The 15,345-nt window shown below is 39.2% G+C and overlaps 1 protein-coding gene across 1 annotated transcript in view; it reads left to right on the top strand.

The window, feature by feature from the left end:
• Positions 1-15,345, top strand: part of KCMF1 (potassium channel modulatory factor 1) — a 131,272-nt gene that overhangs the window by 96,759 nt on the left and 19,168 nt on the right. Inside the window, exon 3 of the mRNA XM_007477787.3 lies at positions 4,089-4,228. Coding sequence (XP_007477849.1) covers positions 4,089-4,228 — 140 coding nt within the window. The remainder of the gene's footprint in view (positions 1-4,088; positions 4,229-15,345) is intronic.

Below are 15,345 nucleotides of genomic sequence, written 5' to 3'. Positions count from 1 at the left end.
TTCAAAGCCACTGTTTGGTATCTCAATATTAGCAGCTGCCTATCTTTTGATCATCTCTTATTAGCTATTATGTGCTTCTTAGAGGTTTCAGAATTTTAGGACTTAATTTGATTCCTTCAAACAATTAGCACTGTAGTTGGTGAGACAAGCCACACACCAAATAGAGATTTATATACTTTATATGCTTTGAAAAAATATTTAAAGCAGTATATGATGAATGATATAGACTATTTACTGTAGGATAATTTTTTTATTTTTAAAAATGTTTTCTTTTTAATAAAATTTGTTTAAAAATTCCTGTCTTTTGTTTTTGTATATTAGAACAAAGACAAAAAAAAAAGGAAAAAATTTTGGCAAAACTAACCAACCTAGAATTCCCTCTCTTTTCTACCTCCTGGATCCCTTTAGGTCCCAGCTAAAATCCCATCTTTTACGGGGAAGTTTTTCCAGATTCCCTTTAATGTTAGTGCCTTTTCTCTGATGATTATCTAAAATTTATCCTTTTTATGTACCTTATTTAAGCTCTGAGAGCAGGGACTAGATTTTGCATTTCTTTGTATCCCTCCAAATTTGGCACAGTTCCTGGTACATTATAGAGGCTAAATAAATGCTAATTGACTAACTGACCACACCACCCCTTAGTGCTAGAAAATGTGAGAAAGGGATGATCTAGACTGCAACAGATGGAGGGCCAATTGGGCTGAATGGTTATAATCTGGACTTCATCCTGCCTTCATGATGCTGATCTTGATAACTTTTCATCAAGGAAGATCACTTCAACTCTTGAATTCTGTTGTAGTGAAAATATCACCTTTGAAGGTTGTTATAATATTCAAACTATGGCCGCCAAGGAATTTACTTATGAAATTCCTAAAATGAAACACTCAAGTCAGAATGGAATTTATGGTGGTTTAATCACAATGGGAGTAAGAAAAGGGAGAGGGAGAGGAGAGAGGAGAAAAGGGAAAGGGGTTACTCAACCTCTGGCCAAGCCAGAGGGAGATTAGGCCCAAAGGGCCAAGGTAGAGAAAGAATCGGTCCTTGACTCTCTTGACCAATCTGAAGGGAAGCTGTCTGCAGGCCTCCACCTTGCTCAAGCTCCTAGTGGGAACTGGAGTCTAGCCCTGTCCACAGGAAGTGAGCGAATTCCAGAGGCTGTTCCCTACCTCACTTCCTGTGCCTCACAAGTGCCAATGGTGGCTCTAGCTTGGCTTAGGACAGCCCAGGTGGGCAGTTAGTTATTTCTGATTTGTCATTGACTAGCACATGCCCCTGTAGTATGAGTGTGCACAATTTTGGGTGCTAGACCAAGCAAGATGGAGATTTTAAAATTCACAATTCACACCTCAGAAGTTTTCCCCAACCCAACCCCGACTTAATGACTTTCCCGAACCTTCATTGAAGGGGGATACCGAGGCTTGATAAGAAGCACTTAGTAACTACTATTGGTTTGTTGCTACTTTTAGTCGGCATGCTTTCTTATGACCATTTGATTATGTGAAGCCTTGTTGTTTTCCTACCAGGGAATTCTAGACTCTAAAAGTTTTTTAAAGTCTAGGAATAGATCCTACACTTCTCGTGTCCAGTATTGGATATAATAAATACTTTTTGATTGATCATATAATTTTGAATTAAAATAAACTTTAATATCCCATTTAAATTATAGTTATTTTAAACTCTTAATCACTATTTCCACCATGTTAAATTTATTAATGAAATGGACATGAGATTTACTATTTCAGTATAATAAAATGTATGAAGTCTACTGACCTTTTTATTACATTGACCACAAAAGCAATTTCATTTTCCTATGTTTGGTTAGTTCTATCTTGTAATCAGAGGATAGTTCTTTATCAAGAAAAATCTTATTTGTACTGTTTGTTATACTTTTATTTTGATTTAGAGATGTCTATATTATATGTACAGAGCATTTTTTTCTCCTTATCCTCTCAAAGATAATTTTTAAAGGACTGTCCAGGCAACCCTTCTTATACAAAAAAAGCTGGACGAAATGACTTTATCTGAAGGTTTTCAGGTCTTATTAAAAATATAGTGAAATAGCCTGTTCTGTTATTTTCCCTTAAACAGCTTTTTTTTGTTGTTGTTTTTTAAACAAATCTATATTAGCTACTAGGGTTATAGGACCGATATTGTGGAAAGATAAAAGTGAATCTCAGTGTCTTATGTTTGAGCTTTTTTAATGTATGAGGCATTTGTTCACCATTGTTGGCCTCATAGGAGTTCAGGATTGTTTATTATCTGGAGATTCAGTAATCTGTTTCCATCTGTGGAAGCACACTGAGCCCCTCTCCTAGTTTGAAGCTGCCTATTACAAATAATAATAGGATAATGTGTTGATACAAAGTCCTTGATCCCTCCTGAATGAGAAACTCTTATCAGTCTTTTAAGTATCAGTTTCCAAAAGGGTAGCCTGCATTGAAATCTTTTAAAAGCTTAACTGGTTTCTCTCTCTCTCTCTCTCTCTCTCTCTCTCTCTCTCTCTCTCTCTCTCTCTCTCTCTCTCTCTCTCTGACTCTCTCTCTCTCTCTCTTTCTCTTTCTCTTTCTCTTTCTCTCTCTCTTCTCTCTCTTTCTCTCTTTCTTTCTTCCTCTCTTTCTCTTTCTCCCTTCCTTCCTTTCTTTTTCTCTCCCCTCCTCTCTCTCATTCCCTCTCTTTCTTTCCCTTTTTCTTTCTTTCTTTCCCTTTACCATCTGTAATAGTATCAGTTCTAAGACAGAATAGTAGCAAGGGCTAGGCAGTTGGGATTAGGTGACTTGCCCAGGGTCACACAACTAGAATGCATCTGAGGTCATATTTGAACTCCGTTCCTCCTAACTCTAGCACTGTACTACCAAGCCATCCCTTAAAGGCCTAACCAGTTTCTGAAGAAAGAGGCCTGATCAGCCTGAAGTGATTTTGGTAGTGATCAGACTTGGAGAACAAAGAAGTCTTTGATTAATTCAGTTTATAAAAATCTCTCGAGTCCACCTTTGATAAAATTTAAAAAGAAAAATCCCTGGAGACAGTGTTCAAAGAGGACTGAATATTTTAGGAAAATTATTCCTCAAAGTGTACTTTATATTTTAAGAAATTATTGTACTGTTGAGATAAAAGGTGACACAGTGGGTGAAACTCTGGGCCTTCTAGCTGTGTGATCCTGGACAAGTCATTTAAGTTGTTTGCCATAGTTTCATAATAGCACTTAATAGGGTCGTCATGAGCACCAGATGACATCAGTACACAGTACATAGCACACATAGTGACAACTATATATAAATACTTATTCCCTTCCTTCCTTCCCAATAAATCAAATCTTAACTGTTTTACTTATAATGCTATAAATTAGAACTCCAAAATGGCTAGTGAGGAAGTGAGATTCTCATAGGCAAGTTTGATTTCAGCCTCTTTTGGGATTGTTCTGTAAACCTGGGGTTTTAAATACAGTGTTTCTAAACTTTGGTTTCCTTTTTAATTTCATGTTTTTTATTTTATACATTTAAAAATATGAGTATTTTAAAACTGCCCATAGGCTTCACCAGGCTGTCAAAGGGCTCCATGATAAAAAAAAAATAGCTAAGAACTCCTACTTTAAGCAGAGACTCTTAGAATTAAAATAATTTAATTGATAAATTGTATCTGGTAGGGTTGTACCTAAAACACAAGAGTACAGCATTTTTCTTCCACACACAAAATCATGGATCTGGAGCCAACAGGGATCTTAAAAGTATCTAGTCCAGCCTCCTCATTTTACAGATGAGGAAACTGAGACTAGAGGGGAAAATATAAACATTGTTTCTCTGTAAATGGTTGAGATGTATGATTTGAGGATATTCTTAAAGCTTTGTAAGAATAGAAAAAAGTTCTTGGTAAACAAGATGGCCAGATGTAGGCAATGTCAGTAGTTGAAATATTGAAGAAAGAACTAAGAGGCTTTTTCAGAATATGCCAGAGTTAGAAATAGAACAGTGGGAATGAATAACATGCTTTCCCTCACCCCCTTCTGTCATTCCATTACATAATCCCTTCTTCTGTTGTAAAATTTATATTTAGTTATTGTTTTTCAATGACATTCAACCATGTTTTTTCAGATTTGTACTATGGTGGAGAAGCTTTCTCAGTAGAGCAGCCGCAATCTTTTACTTGTCCCTATTGTGGAAAAATGGGTTATACGGAGACATCTCTTCAAGAACATGTTACTTCTGAACACGCAGAAACATCAACAGAAGTGGTAAGCAGAAGCAGTATTGGGTTGAAGTAACAGTTTGACCTAAATGAATGAAGGTTGCTATCATCCACTTCGTATTGCTGACTGATAGCAACTATATTTATTTTTTTTTTAATTTTAACATGTCAAAACAATTTTGAATAATAGTTTTCTGACATTTTGCAATCCATGTTCTCTTCCTCACTCCTACCCCTTTGCCCTCCCCAAGATGGCAGGTAATATCATTCCAGTTGTTCATGTGTTGTTAGACAATAATATTCCATGTTCATCACATTATGAAAGAAGACTCATTGCTTACACTGGGAAAAAATCCTAGAGAAAATAAGGTGATAGCAGTTATATTAAACAGAAAATGTTTTTAAACTATTGGACACAATCTTGGTTAGTGCAAGATAATGTCTCTCAAATGCCTGCATCATTAAGTTGCACTCTTGTTCATAGTACAGGAAATTACATTTCTTGTAAATATATCTACCTGAAGGTGGCATGTTTTTCTGTTGCCCCTCCGTGGTAAATGTTACTGGTTTCTGACATATTCTAAAATACAAAAAAAATTTAGACATTGATTCTTGAATCCACTTAAAGGTAATAGTATACCAAATAGACTTCTGTGATTTAAGTCAGTGGAGTATGCTACCTGTTTGAACTGGTTTTGTTAAAAAAAAAATTCACCAAGAAATTTTAAAATCTATTTTGAATTAAAAACTGAAAACTATCCCACAGTGATAGCATATTCCTGACCTCATTCAATTATCATCCAGCCTGGACCACTTGTTTCCAAAGATAATTAAAGGAATTAGAGAATAGTGGTACCTGGAAAGGCTTATTCTTGTTAACAAATCTAACTTTTGGTATCATTATAAATAAGATCTCCCTGTTCATAGCATTCTCCTTTTCTCTGTTCTAACTCTTATATCTTTGCTGTGTTTTCCTTTTCCAGGGTATATTTCTATGTGTGTCTCGGCAGAATTCCAGAGTATCTTTGTTCTAGCCTGCATCTCTTTGGGACAGTCTCCGGTGGGGTGGGCGTGGGTGCAGGATATCCTGTCTATATACATGTCCCAGCAGGCTTTGAGTGGTGGAGACACAATCTGGTAACTCACTTCCCATCAAGTTTGAGTCATCACAAGGGAAGGTTTTACCTATAGGCTCACCGTGACACCTGCCATATCGTACACAGACAGGAAGAAATTCCTGTTCCTTCTGATGTTTCAGCAAATTTGTAGCACATTTCAGTAATTTCTTGTTCTGCTCTGCTCATCAGTGTCCATCATTTCCTTCAGGACTCCAACTCAAGACTAAGTCCTTAGTTAGCTTTTATTCCTCCTCCCTTCCTTAGCACTTACTGTCTATTGTACTTGCACTGATTTGTACTTTCTGATTATTTCTCAAATGGTTGTGTCCCTCTTTCCCATAGATTACTTTAGAGCAGGAATCTTCCTTCTCTTGGATTCCTTTGCCTGCTGTGTGCAGTCAGGGACACACACCCTTAGTCCAGAGCCTAGAAGTTGAACTTGAGAGCAAAAGGGCTAAGAGGAAACCAGAACCTTGGTGACAAACACTGAAGAGGATTTAAATTCTGGCTTTGTTGCTTCCTACCTGTGAGACCTTGGGCAAGGCACTTAACTCTCTGGGTCTCCTTTTCCTTGTCTTAAAAAATAGGAGATAGTTGGCCTCAATGACCTCTCAATTCTCTTCTAACTCTCTCCATCATCCTGTGAGTACCAGAAGGGAGAAGGAGGGTTACAAGAAGTTCGTAGGAGCTTAGGTATGTGTCTCTCTAATGCCACCTGCACAGTAAGGAAACAGAATTTTAAGATAAAGCTGAGCTCCCAGCCATCTGGTTCCAGTTTAGGGATAGATATTAGTCACCTACTATGTGCAAGGCACTCTGCTTGGTATAACTGATATGTGATTACCCAAGACTAGATTATTAATTAGTGAGAAGAGTCCCTTGGGAAAGCAAGGTAGCCTGGCCAGTGCCCTGCACAGAGAAAGTTCCTCTTTGAGCTCATCTCAGACATTTCATTAGATGGGTGGCAGCATGCAAATCACTTCCATTCTTTGAAACCTCAGATTCCTCTTCCATAAAATGGGCAATACCAGGACCAGCTTTGTTCCAAGGCAAACTTTGAATCGTGATGTTTTTATTCAAAAAAAAAACAAATCTTGTAGAAGGAGATGGACTTAAACATCTCTGAACATCTATCATCAGCCTTTGGCTAGAAGCACAGTGTGTAAGCATTTGGATGAAGGTCAGAGGAAGAAAGCAGTGCCAGTATGGCAGTGGGCAAGACTTGCAAGAGCCTAATTAATGGATGGTATGACCATCAGTCAGCCAACTTGAACAACAGCAATAATAATAATAGCTAGCATTTCTGTAGTGCCAGCTATGTGTGGGCTCTGTGCTAAGTAAGCATTTAACAAACATTTGATTTGATCTGACCTTGTATAACCCTATTAGGTAGGTGCAAGATAAGAAAACTGAAACAAGCAGAGATTGAGCAGTGTGACCTGGATCACACAGCTAGGACTATCTGAGGAAAGATTTGAACTCAGATCTTCCTGCATCCAGACCTGGTGCTCTATCCACTGTGCCACCTGCCTGCTCCAACAAGCATTTATAAAGTGCCTACTGTATTCCAGTTGTCATGCCAAACACTGGGCTCAGAAATGTATAAAGAGAAGAGGAAGAGAGACCTGAGGTCCTTGAGAATAGCCTCCTTGAAGTGAATAAATTTGTGTTTCAGCTCATATGTTAACTCACACTGGAGCAGATGAAATCATCCTTCAGATTTGGTATGTGTAATGTGTGCTTCCTTTGAAGCTAGTTGCCAACACTTACACATAATTAGTGTGACTTCCATTCTACTTCAGTTTGGTAGGAAGACCCTTGCCATTTGTGTAAAGAACAATTTGTTGAACAAAGGACAACTGAACACTTAAGTTTATTGATGCTTCTTGTTCTTATTCATTGTTACATGAGAGCCTCCATATGATTGCCTGGTAGAAACCTGCATTGTAACACGTTTTGTTGACACTCTTAGCCATCCTTTGTTGATTTGTGGCAGTTTACTTCAAAACCACTGGAGCTTTATTTTTTTTCCCCCATTTTTCTTCCTCCTGTGCTTGGTATGTAGTGGGCAGTTAAATGCTTGTGGTATGATTGGCATGTTTATATGGATGCTCTTAGCCTTTTCCAAAAAGATATTGGTCAGTAATTTATAGATACTTTTGGTATAACTGCAATTGACAGGCAAACTGAATTTTTCAGGAATAGTTTAGGAAGGTTAAGGGTTTGTGGTGAATTCATTTTAATTTTCATCTTATAAATAAATACAATACTAGATGTATTTGTATCCTGATTGTACCAATTAATTATATTTTTTAAAAAGGACAAGGAAAGGAATGGATTCTGGGGAATTTCCATGTTCATATAAGCTTTCATTTTAACTCATAATTCTTGTGGAAATAAGTCTGTTTTACATATCAGCTTTGACTTTTCTCCACTTTTAATACAGAACCATTAAATTTGAGGGTTTAAGAACTTTTCTTTCTGAAGCATTTCCTCCTGTTAGGAGAGATGATGACTTCGGTGGAGCACAGCTTCTACAAATCTTTAATAATCCTTAATTCTGAAGTTCCTCTATAAGCACACTTGGTTTACCTTGCAGCTCAGGATATGCACCTTCAATCAGGGGAAGTAAAAATGCAGGCGGAGTGAACAGCCAAAAATCTTGCTTTGATTTTTATGAACAATGAACATTTTATCAAGGAAAGCAAACTGACAGCATTTTTGTGCTTGCAGACCAACAGCTTATTCTGTTCAGTGTTACAAGTAGGCCGTGGACAGTGCCATTGCAGATGGCAGGTCCGTTTTTTCCCTGGCTATTCAACTATAGTCAGTTAGAAAGGAATTAGGAAGGCCTCATTGGTTCCTATGAACAAGATAGATTTGCTGAAATGGGAGCCCCCAAATCTGTTCCTTTTGATGATTAGCCCAAGGCAAGTAACAGTTTTGCTTGAGTAATTCAATTAACCTTCATTTCAGTCACTTTACTAGACATGACTGCAGCATTGGATCTAGTCATCTTTTTCAGAAATCACTTTTCTCACCGTTAGTTTGAGAAGTCCTTTGAGTCACCAAACGCTTTATTAAGTAAGCACTGACAAGCATGGCCTCAGAGAGTGCCAGGTTTGTACTTGTCAATATTCTCTTCTGCATTAGGGCTAATATGCAATTGTTCTGTTCTGTTTGGAGCAGGTTTGATTTATGATGTTGCCCATTTGTATGTGCTGCATTCTCTGTGCTAGACAATAAGCAAGATGAGCTGATTCTCCAGACCTATATTCTGTCTAGCTAGAGGGCCAGTCCTAGCTTTGGAATCAGTCACTAAGCACTTCTTGAGAAGTACTGCGTGCCCTGCAGACACTGGGCTCAACAGGGAAAAGGAAGACTTTTCTCCTCTTTCTTGTGAAATGGGTTAGCTCTGAGCCCTTCTTCAAGTCTTTTTTTTTCTTCTTCTCTGAAGTAGCATTGTAATAGTAATAGTAAAGGTAATAGTATAGTAACTGGCGTGAAAACAGCACCTTAATACTGGAAAAAGGACCCATAGAGACATTGTGTCATGTAAGTGACATATCAGCCCTGGGAGGTGGGTACCATAGTTATTACTCATCCCATTTTACAGATGAAAAAGCCAAAACTTCAGGGGCTGACTTGACTGGTTCACACATAGTTATATAGCTTTTGTGACAGTGATGAGATTCAAATCCCAGTTGTCTTCCAGTCCAGCTTTTTCTCCATTCTGCATGTTGTACCTGTCTTGCTGGGTTGTTGGGAGGCTTAAGTAAGAAAATGTGTCTTAACTACTTTGGAAATGTTAAAGTACTCTCCAAATACCAGTGTTTATTAGTCTCCACTCCTCAGCTCCTCACCCAGAGTTTTGAAGGAGCTCAATAAATGATTGTTGGACAATGTCCTTAAATAATTCCCATTGCCACTGCTTCTAATGGGATGGATTTATTTTTTCCAGAGTGATGGCAATCACAGCTAAGAGCAGTAGCTCTGAAAAAATGTGGGTTTAAAAAGTAGCATCAAGATTTGGGTCTAGATGCTTCCTTCCTATCACCTTTTTCTTTGGGCAGTGGGACAAGTTTCTGGTTTGCCAGGCCACATTGGGGGTTGGCCTTGTCCTCACAAAGGAAGTCTTTAAAAGAACTGAGGTCAAGTGTGTCAGCAGATGATCACAGGCAGCAAACTGAAAGTAAAAGAATAAGGCTCCACAATACTTGGAAGCCCCAGCCAGAAAGAAACTATTGGAAAGATTAAAGATTGGGATCTCTCTATTCCCCATTTCCACAAGAAGTTGGTGGGGGTCTTTTTTTGTTGAATACACTTCACTGACAAACTGTTATCATCTTCCTGAAATAGGAACTTAACCATGGCTACACACACACCTGGGCCACAGTCTCCTGAATGAGGCTTTGGCACTATCTTCCAAGACCTTAGTTTCGAGATCTTATTTTCTCATCCTTTAGTTTTCAGTCCTTCATGTAACTTGAATGAATGCTTAACTGCTTCCTTCAAACCATCAGTATTGGGGGAATAATGGTGTTAACTTAGGTCTGAGAGATGGAGCAGAGAGTGAACAGCAGTAGATAGAATAACAAAGCTTACCAACTTCCTTCCCATCTTGTTATGAGTCAGAATTTCATATTGTGGCTTCATTTTTCTTGTTTGAAGTTTATATTCCCAGAACACCAGACACACCCATATTTCAGTTATAAGCATAAAACAGAACTCAAAGTCAAAACGAAATTATTTGGGAGTTTCTTTGACAATGTAGAAAATGTGACATTGGGTAAGCCTCTTAACTCCAGTTGCCTACCCTTTACCACTCCATAGATGGTGAAATTAGACTATGACATAGGTTTATATTGAACTGTATAAAATTAGAGAGTTTGAGAGGAGGCCAATTTAATCAAGGAAGAGGTAGAGTTACATGAGTAAGCTATGGAGGCAGCTGGTTGGCTCAGTGGATAGAGCAAACACTTCCTAGTGACCCTGGGCAAGTCACTTAACTCAGTTTGTCTAGCCCATACCACCACTCTTGTATCTTGGGATCACTACTCAATATTGATTCTAAGACAGAGGGTAAAAATTAAAAAAACAAAAACAAAAAACTACAGAGCATCCTCTTGGAAGATCACTGAAAATCAGACACTTGTATTTTAAAGTCTGAAGGGATTCAGATCTACAGGTTACTCAGAAAGAAAAACTTCTGGGATTAGTGTTCAGATTCCTTGGCTTCCAGCTCACTCATATGCACCATAGAATAATCAAAAATTGTTAGCATTCTCCCCTAGCCTTGGAAATGATTGGCCAAGCTACTGTTGCTGGGAGGTAGAGTCATGTCAGACATGGATTGTCCAGGTCAAACCATGACTACAGCAAATGGAAAGCCTTCTTTTCATTGATTGTCAGAGTAACCAAAAATCCTCTTCCCAACCACCAGTCCTTGAAGCGTTTTAGTGACCACCATCATGAAGCTCTCTCTGTGTGGCCACAGACCATCTTTCTTCCTGTTGCCCTCAGAACCATTTCAAGAACAGAGTTTATTGCTTCATCATGCCCATAAATTTAAGCCCTGCAATAATCCTTACACGACAAATTACGTCATTCACCTTTTATCGTCTTGGGCTTTTGGGCAGAGATCCTAAGAATGGGGTCAAAGAATGAAATAAATGTCCCACCATTAGAAGTTAAGCTGTGTTCATCTTTCAAATGTGTTTGTATTTCATCATGATCTCATAGTTGTTCTTTTTCTTTGACATTCACTAGACAGGATCCTAATATACGCCTTTTTCTCTGGCAGGAAGCCAGACTTTCCCTGAAGCTCTGACTCTTCCCCTGCAGTACTGACTAGCTTTAGCCCCATTATTCTAAGTTCTTCCAAACCTACCTCTGAGATGTCCAGGACCACCTCTCTTCCCCTGTGGTGGCTGGGTTTTATGTAAAAACCCCTTTCTCCCCACTCAGTTGCAGGCCCACCAGAGAAACATCTCCATTCCTTCTCCATAAGCCACTGATTTCTTCAGGTGAACTCAGTAGTACAGTAGCTGCTGCCTTCACATCCTGGCCCTCCCACTCTGAGCCTGTGTCCTCATCTGTAAAAATGGTTTTTCTTGTTTGTGGCATGTGCGTCAACATGCCAGATACTGGCAGCAGCAGCACTGCTGTGTTTTCAGAGGGTTCTCACTAAAAACCTTTTTAACTGCACGAGGGAAAGTATGAAGTACAGTTAGGCCTTTGTTGGGTCTCAGAGGGTAGCAGAGGACCAATGGGTCAGAAGCCCATGGAGTTCATCGAGAGTCATAGTTGGCACTGCCTTTATAAAGGTCTGACAAGAGCCTTCCTTCTGTGAATGCTCCTGAGAGAAGCAATCCTTTGGTTGGGAGAAACCAACAGAACTCGAGTGCTCTCTCTTCCTCCATTGTAGGTGACCAGATAGAAAGTGTCAGTATAGCTTGACTCCCTCTTATGAAAGAGATGGGGAATGTGAAGTTCATCTTAGCAGTACAATAAGCCTTTCCAGCCTTGGCAGCCATGAGCCCTCCATCTAGAGACCTGTCTTCATCTCAGACCAGTTGACCATCTCTCATCCACTGCACTAGTCGAGTAACTTTCAGCTCTCTCAGCCTTTGCTCACGCTGGGATGCCCTGTCTACATGTTTTGAAATACTGCCCATTCTTCAAGACCCAGCTTAGGTGTCCTCTCCTACATGCATCTCATGAAAGGGCTTTCCCCTCAGAAATGATCTCTTCTTCCTCTAAACTTAGATAACACTTAGTACCTAATCTATTCATTATATTCTGCTTGTTCACAATATTACATGCTGGTGTACATATATCATATCCTTCCTGCTAGATTACCTTTGAAGTCATGGGCCACGTCTGAATTCTCCTAACCTCCAAGGCCTAACTCAGTTCTCTTACATGTAGTATCATCTTAATAAATGGTTGTTGAGTGGATGAATGTCTTTAATGAACTGGCTTTTATCTCATAAATTTAGAGTTGGGAAAAACTTTAGAAGCTATCTAATCCAATCTCTTCATTTTATTGATGAGGAAACTGAAGGCCCCCAAAAAGTAGAGTGACTTGCCCAAAGGTGGCCAAGTAGGAAGCAGCAGAAGTGGGATGGAAGCCCAGGGCTTCCTGGGCCAGTGCTCTTATTTTTTGTTTTTTGTTTTTTTCACTCTCCCAAGCTGCCTCTAGTATAATGCTGGGTGTTCTCTACAAAAGGATTCTCTTGGAATGTTGGGCTAGTGCTTTGTCATCAACCAGCTGCTCAATATCAGAATAACTTCAAGATACAGCAAGGTCTCTTGGTTGTTGTTTTCTGGTTTTGTTTTTCTTTTTTAAGAAAGATAAACATTCATTGCTCACCCACTAACACAGACATGCATCCCAATACTGTCCACATAGTGCTCCTGAAAAGTTTCTGACTTGTGGATTAAGACCTTTGCATGCTTCCTGAACCTCACAAACAATATTTAAATAAAAAGTACTTAACCGTCCATCTTAGAATTATAATACTGGGTTTTGGTTCCAAGACAGAAGAGCAGTAAGGGCTAGGCAATGGGGATTAAGTGACTTGCCCACAGTCACCAACAGAAGTGTCTGAGGCCAGATTTGAACCTAGGACCTCCTGTCTCTAGGCCTGGCTCTCAATCCACTGAGCCACCCAGCTGTCCCCCATGGACAATATTTTTAAAAGGAGAGGGAGAAAAGGGACAAGAAGGGTGGGAGAAGGCTCTAGGGTGGAAGGAAAATGCAAGGGTAACCTCTGGGTCATGGAACATGTGAAAACCCCACTCACCTCTGGGTAACAGAGCAAATAGAGGTAAGTTTTAGAATTGAGGAGAATAATAACAATTTTTGAAAATGCATGAACCTCCCAAAGGGATTATATTGATCAAAAAGTGAAATATCACAGAAATTGAGAAGTTACATAAGTTTTGGGATCAGAGTTGGATGGAAACAAACTTCACACTTCAGCTTTTTAAAAAAATTATTCTGACAAGCCCTAATGCTTTTAATCACCTCTCATTTTCATAATCCTGTGTTAGGCATTGTGGGAGATACAGAAAAATCTGAAACATTCTCTGCCCTCAAGAAACTTCGTGCTGCCATCTAATTGAAGAGGGGAAGGAAACTCAAAGCTAGACAGTAATAAGTCACCAAGCAATAGATGATTATGTCTCGAAGGAAGAGTTGAGTCAGTAAGCTCTAGAGTTCAGGGGAAATAATTGCTACGCACTGGTATTTTTTCCTTGGTGGAGAGGGAGGTTCACATGACATGTTAAAATTTTAATTAATAAGCAAATATGTCTGACATTCCACCTAGTTCCCCAAGAGATGGATTCAAGTGTCTCTTGACAAGCATAGGGCGTTAACTTTTACTGTTTTTTGGACCACTTTTAACTTTCTGAGGGCTTATTCATTGCTTAGCTGACTTCAAAAACTTGTCCAATCAGTAGATCAGAAGTGGCCCACAAATCCTGAATCTCCAAACCTCTCACTACCATCACCATACATTCTTTTCCTCAGTTTGCAAAGATTTCCTACACAGAAGGAGCACAACCAGTGATATCTTTCTCTCTACTTCCCTCCAAATACTTCACAGTCAGGGAGAAGTCCCAGTCCTGATACTGACCCACCTGTGGGACCTTAGGTAGGTTATTTAGCCTCTGTGGTCCTCTGCCTCCCCACCATAAGATGACTAGATGTTTTCTCAAGTCCTTCCAGGGCTGAGTCTACAATCCAATGATTTTAACAGTTGATGGCCATATTGTAAAATCGTAGAATGTCAGAGATCTTAGAGACCTCAGTGGCCTTCTAATCCATCCCATACCTTTAAAAATATGCCCTTTATAGCAAGGGTTCTTAACCTTGAGTGTGTGAACCCACTGATAAAAACTGAGCTCTAATTTAAATTTAGCATTTCCTTCCATTAGAAATTTAGGCAACAAATCACAGTCATATTTGGCTCCACCAGACTGGCAAAACTGTTCCTTGATACAAAAAGATTAAGAGCCCCATTTCTATTATCATCTCTGACACATGATCATGTAGCTTCTTGAAGACTTTCAATGAAGGTAAATAGGTGACACAGAGGATAGAACACCAGGCCTAGAGTTGGGAGGACTTGGGTTCAAATCTAGATTCAGACACTTCCTAGCTATGTGACCCTGAGCAAGTCACTTGACCACAATTGCCTAACCCATCTTCTTCCATTTTAGAGTTGTTACTAGGACAAAAAGTAAGTTTTTTTTTTTTAATTAACTTTCTATGAGGGGAAAGTTAATACCCCTTGATGCCCATTCCACTTTCGGGTAGCTCTAATTATTAGGAAGTTTTTCCTTACACCAGAGCTAAACTGAATATCTCCATTTCCTTCAACCTGTCCCCAGGTGACATGATTTCAGTGCCTTAGTACCTCTGGTTCTTATCTTTTGCATACTCTAGCATATAAATGTGGCGCCCCGAACTGATTGTGGTCTCCTTATTCTTTTATGTCTCCTAAGATCACAGTAGCTCTCTTGGCTGTTATTTATGTAGAGATCCTGTGTAAGCCAAATGTGATGGATTAATCCCATCTGATTTGGGACAAAGTGAGAAAATGTATTGATAATACTGGATATTCATGTATTTTTTTCCTTATATAGTTTGAAATACATATAATCAGCAGAATCCATACTCCTTCTCTTCCACTCAGAAGAAGCTTCCACAAGGGCCATGATTCATCATGAAATATGAAAGTAGTTGGAGTCGGTGGCTGAGAATAAGGAAAGTCATCCTTTGGCCTGTAATACAGAGGTCAGGTAGTGAGTCATGTGGCACAGGTTCAAAATGAAATAAAAATGAGTCTGGGGAAGAAAAGGCCCTGTTGTGGCTTTAAGCAGCCTTGAGATCCATGCCTGGTGAGATAGACCATGGGAAGAAAACAGTTTCACCATCAAGAGGTGAACCAGGCAGTAAGATCCCTGCCAATAACATTTGTTTCAAGGACAGCCAAGATAAGGAAGTTGTGATAAGGTAAGAGAACGGTTTCCA

The sequence above is a fragment of the Monodelphis domestica genome, chromosome 1, assembly GCF_027887165.1.
Source record: "Monodelphis domestica isolate mMonDom1 chromosome 1, mMonDom1.pri, whole genome shotgun sequence".
In the NCBI taxonomy this organism is placed as follows: domain Eukaryota; kingdom Metazoa; phylum Chordata; class Mammalia; order Didelphimorphia; family Didelphidae; genus Monodelphis; species Monodelphis domestica.
Note: the sequence above shows the minus strand (reverse complement) of the source record. Positions and strands in the feature narration are given on the sequence as shown.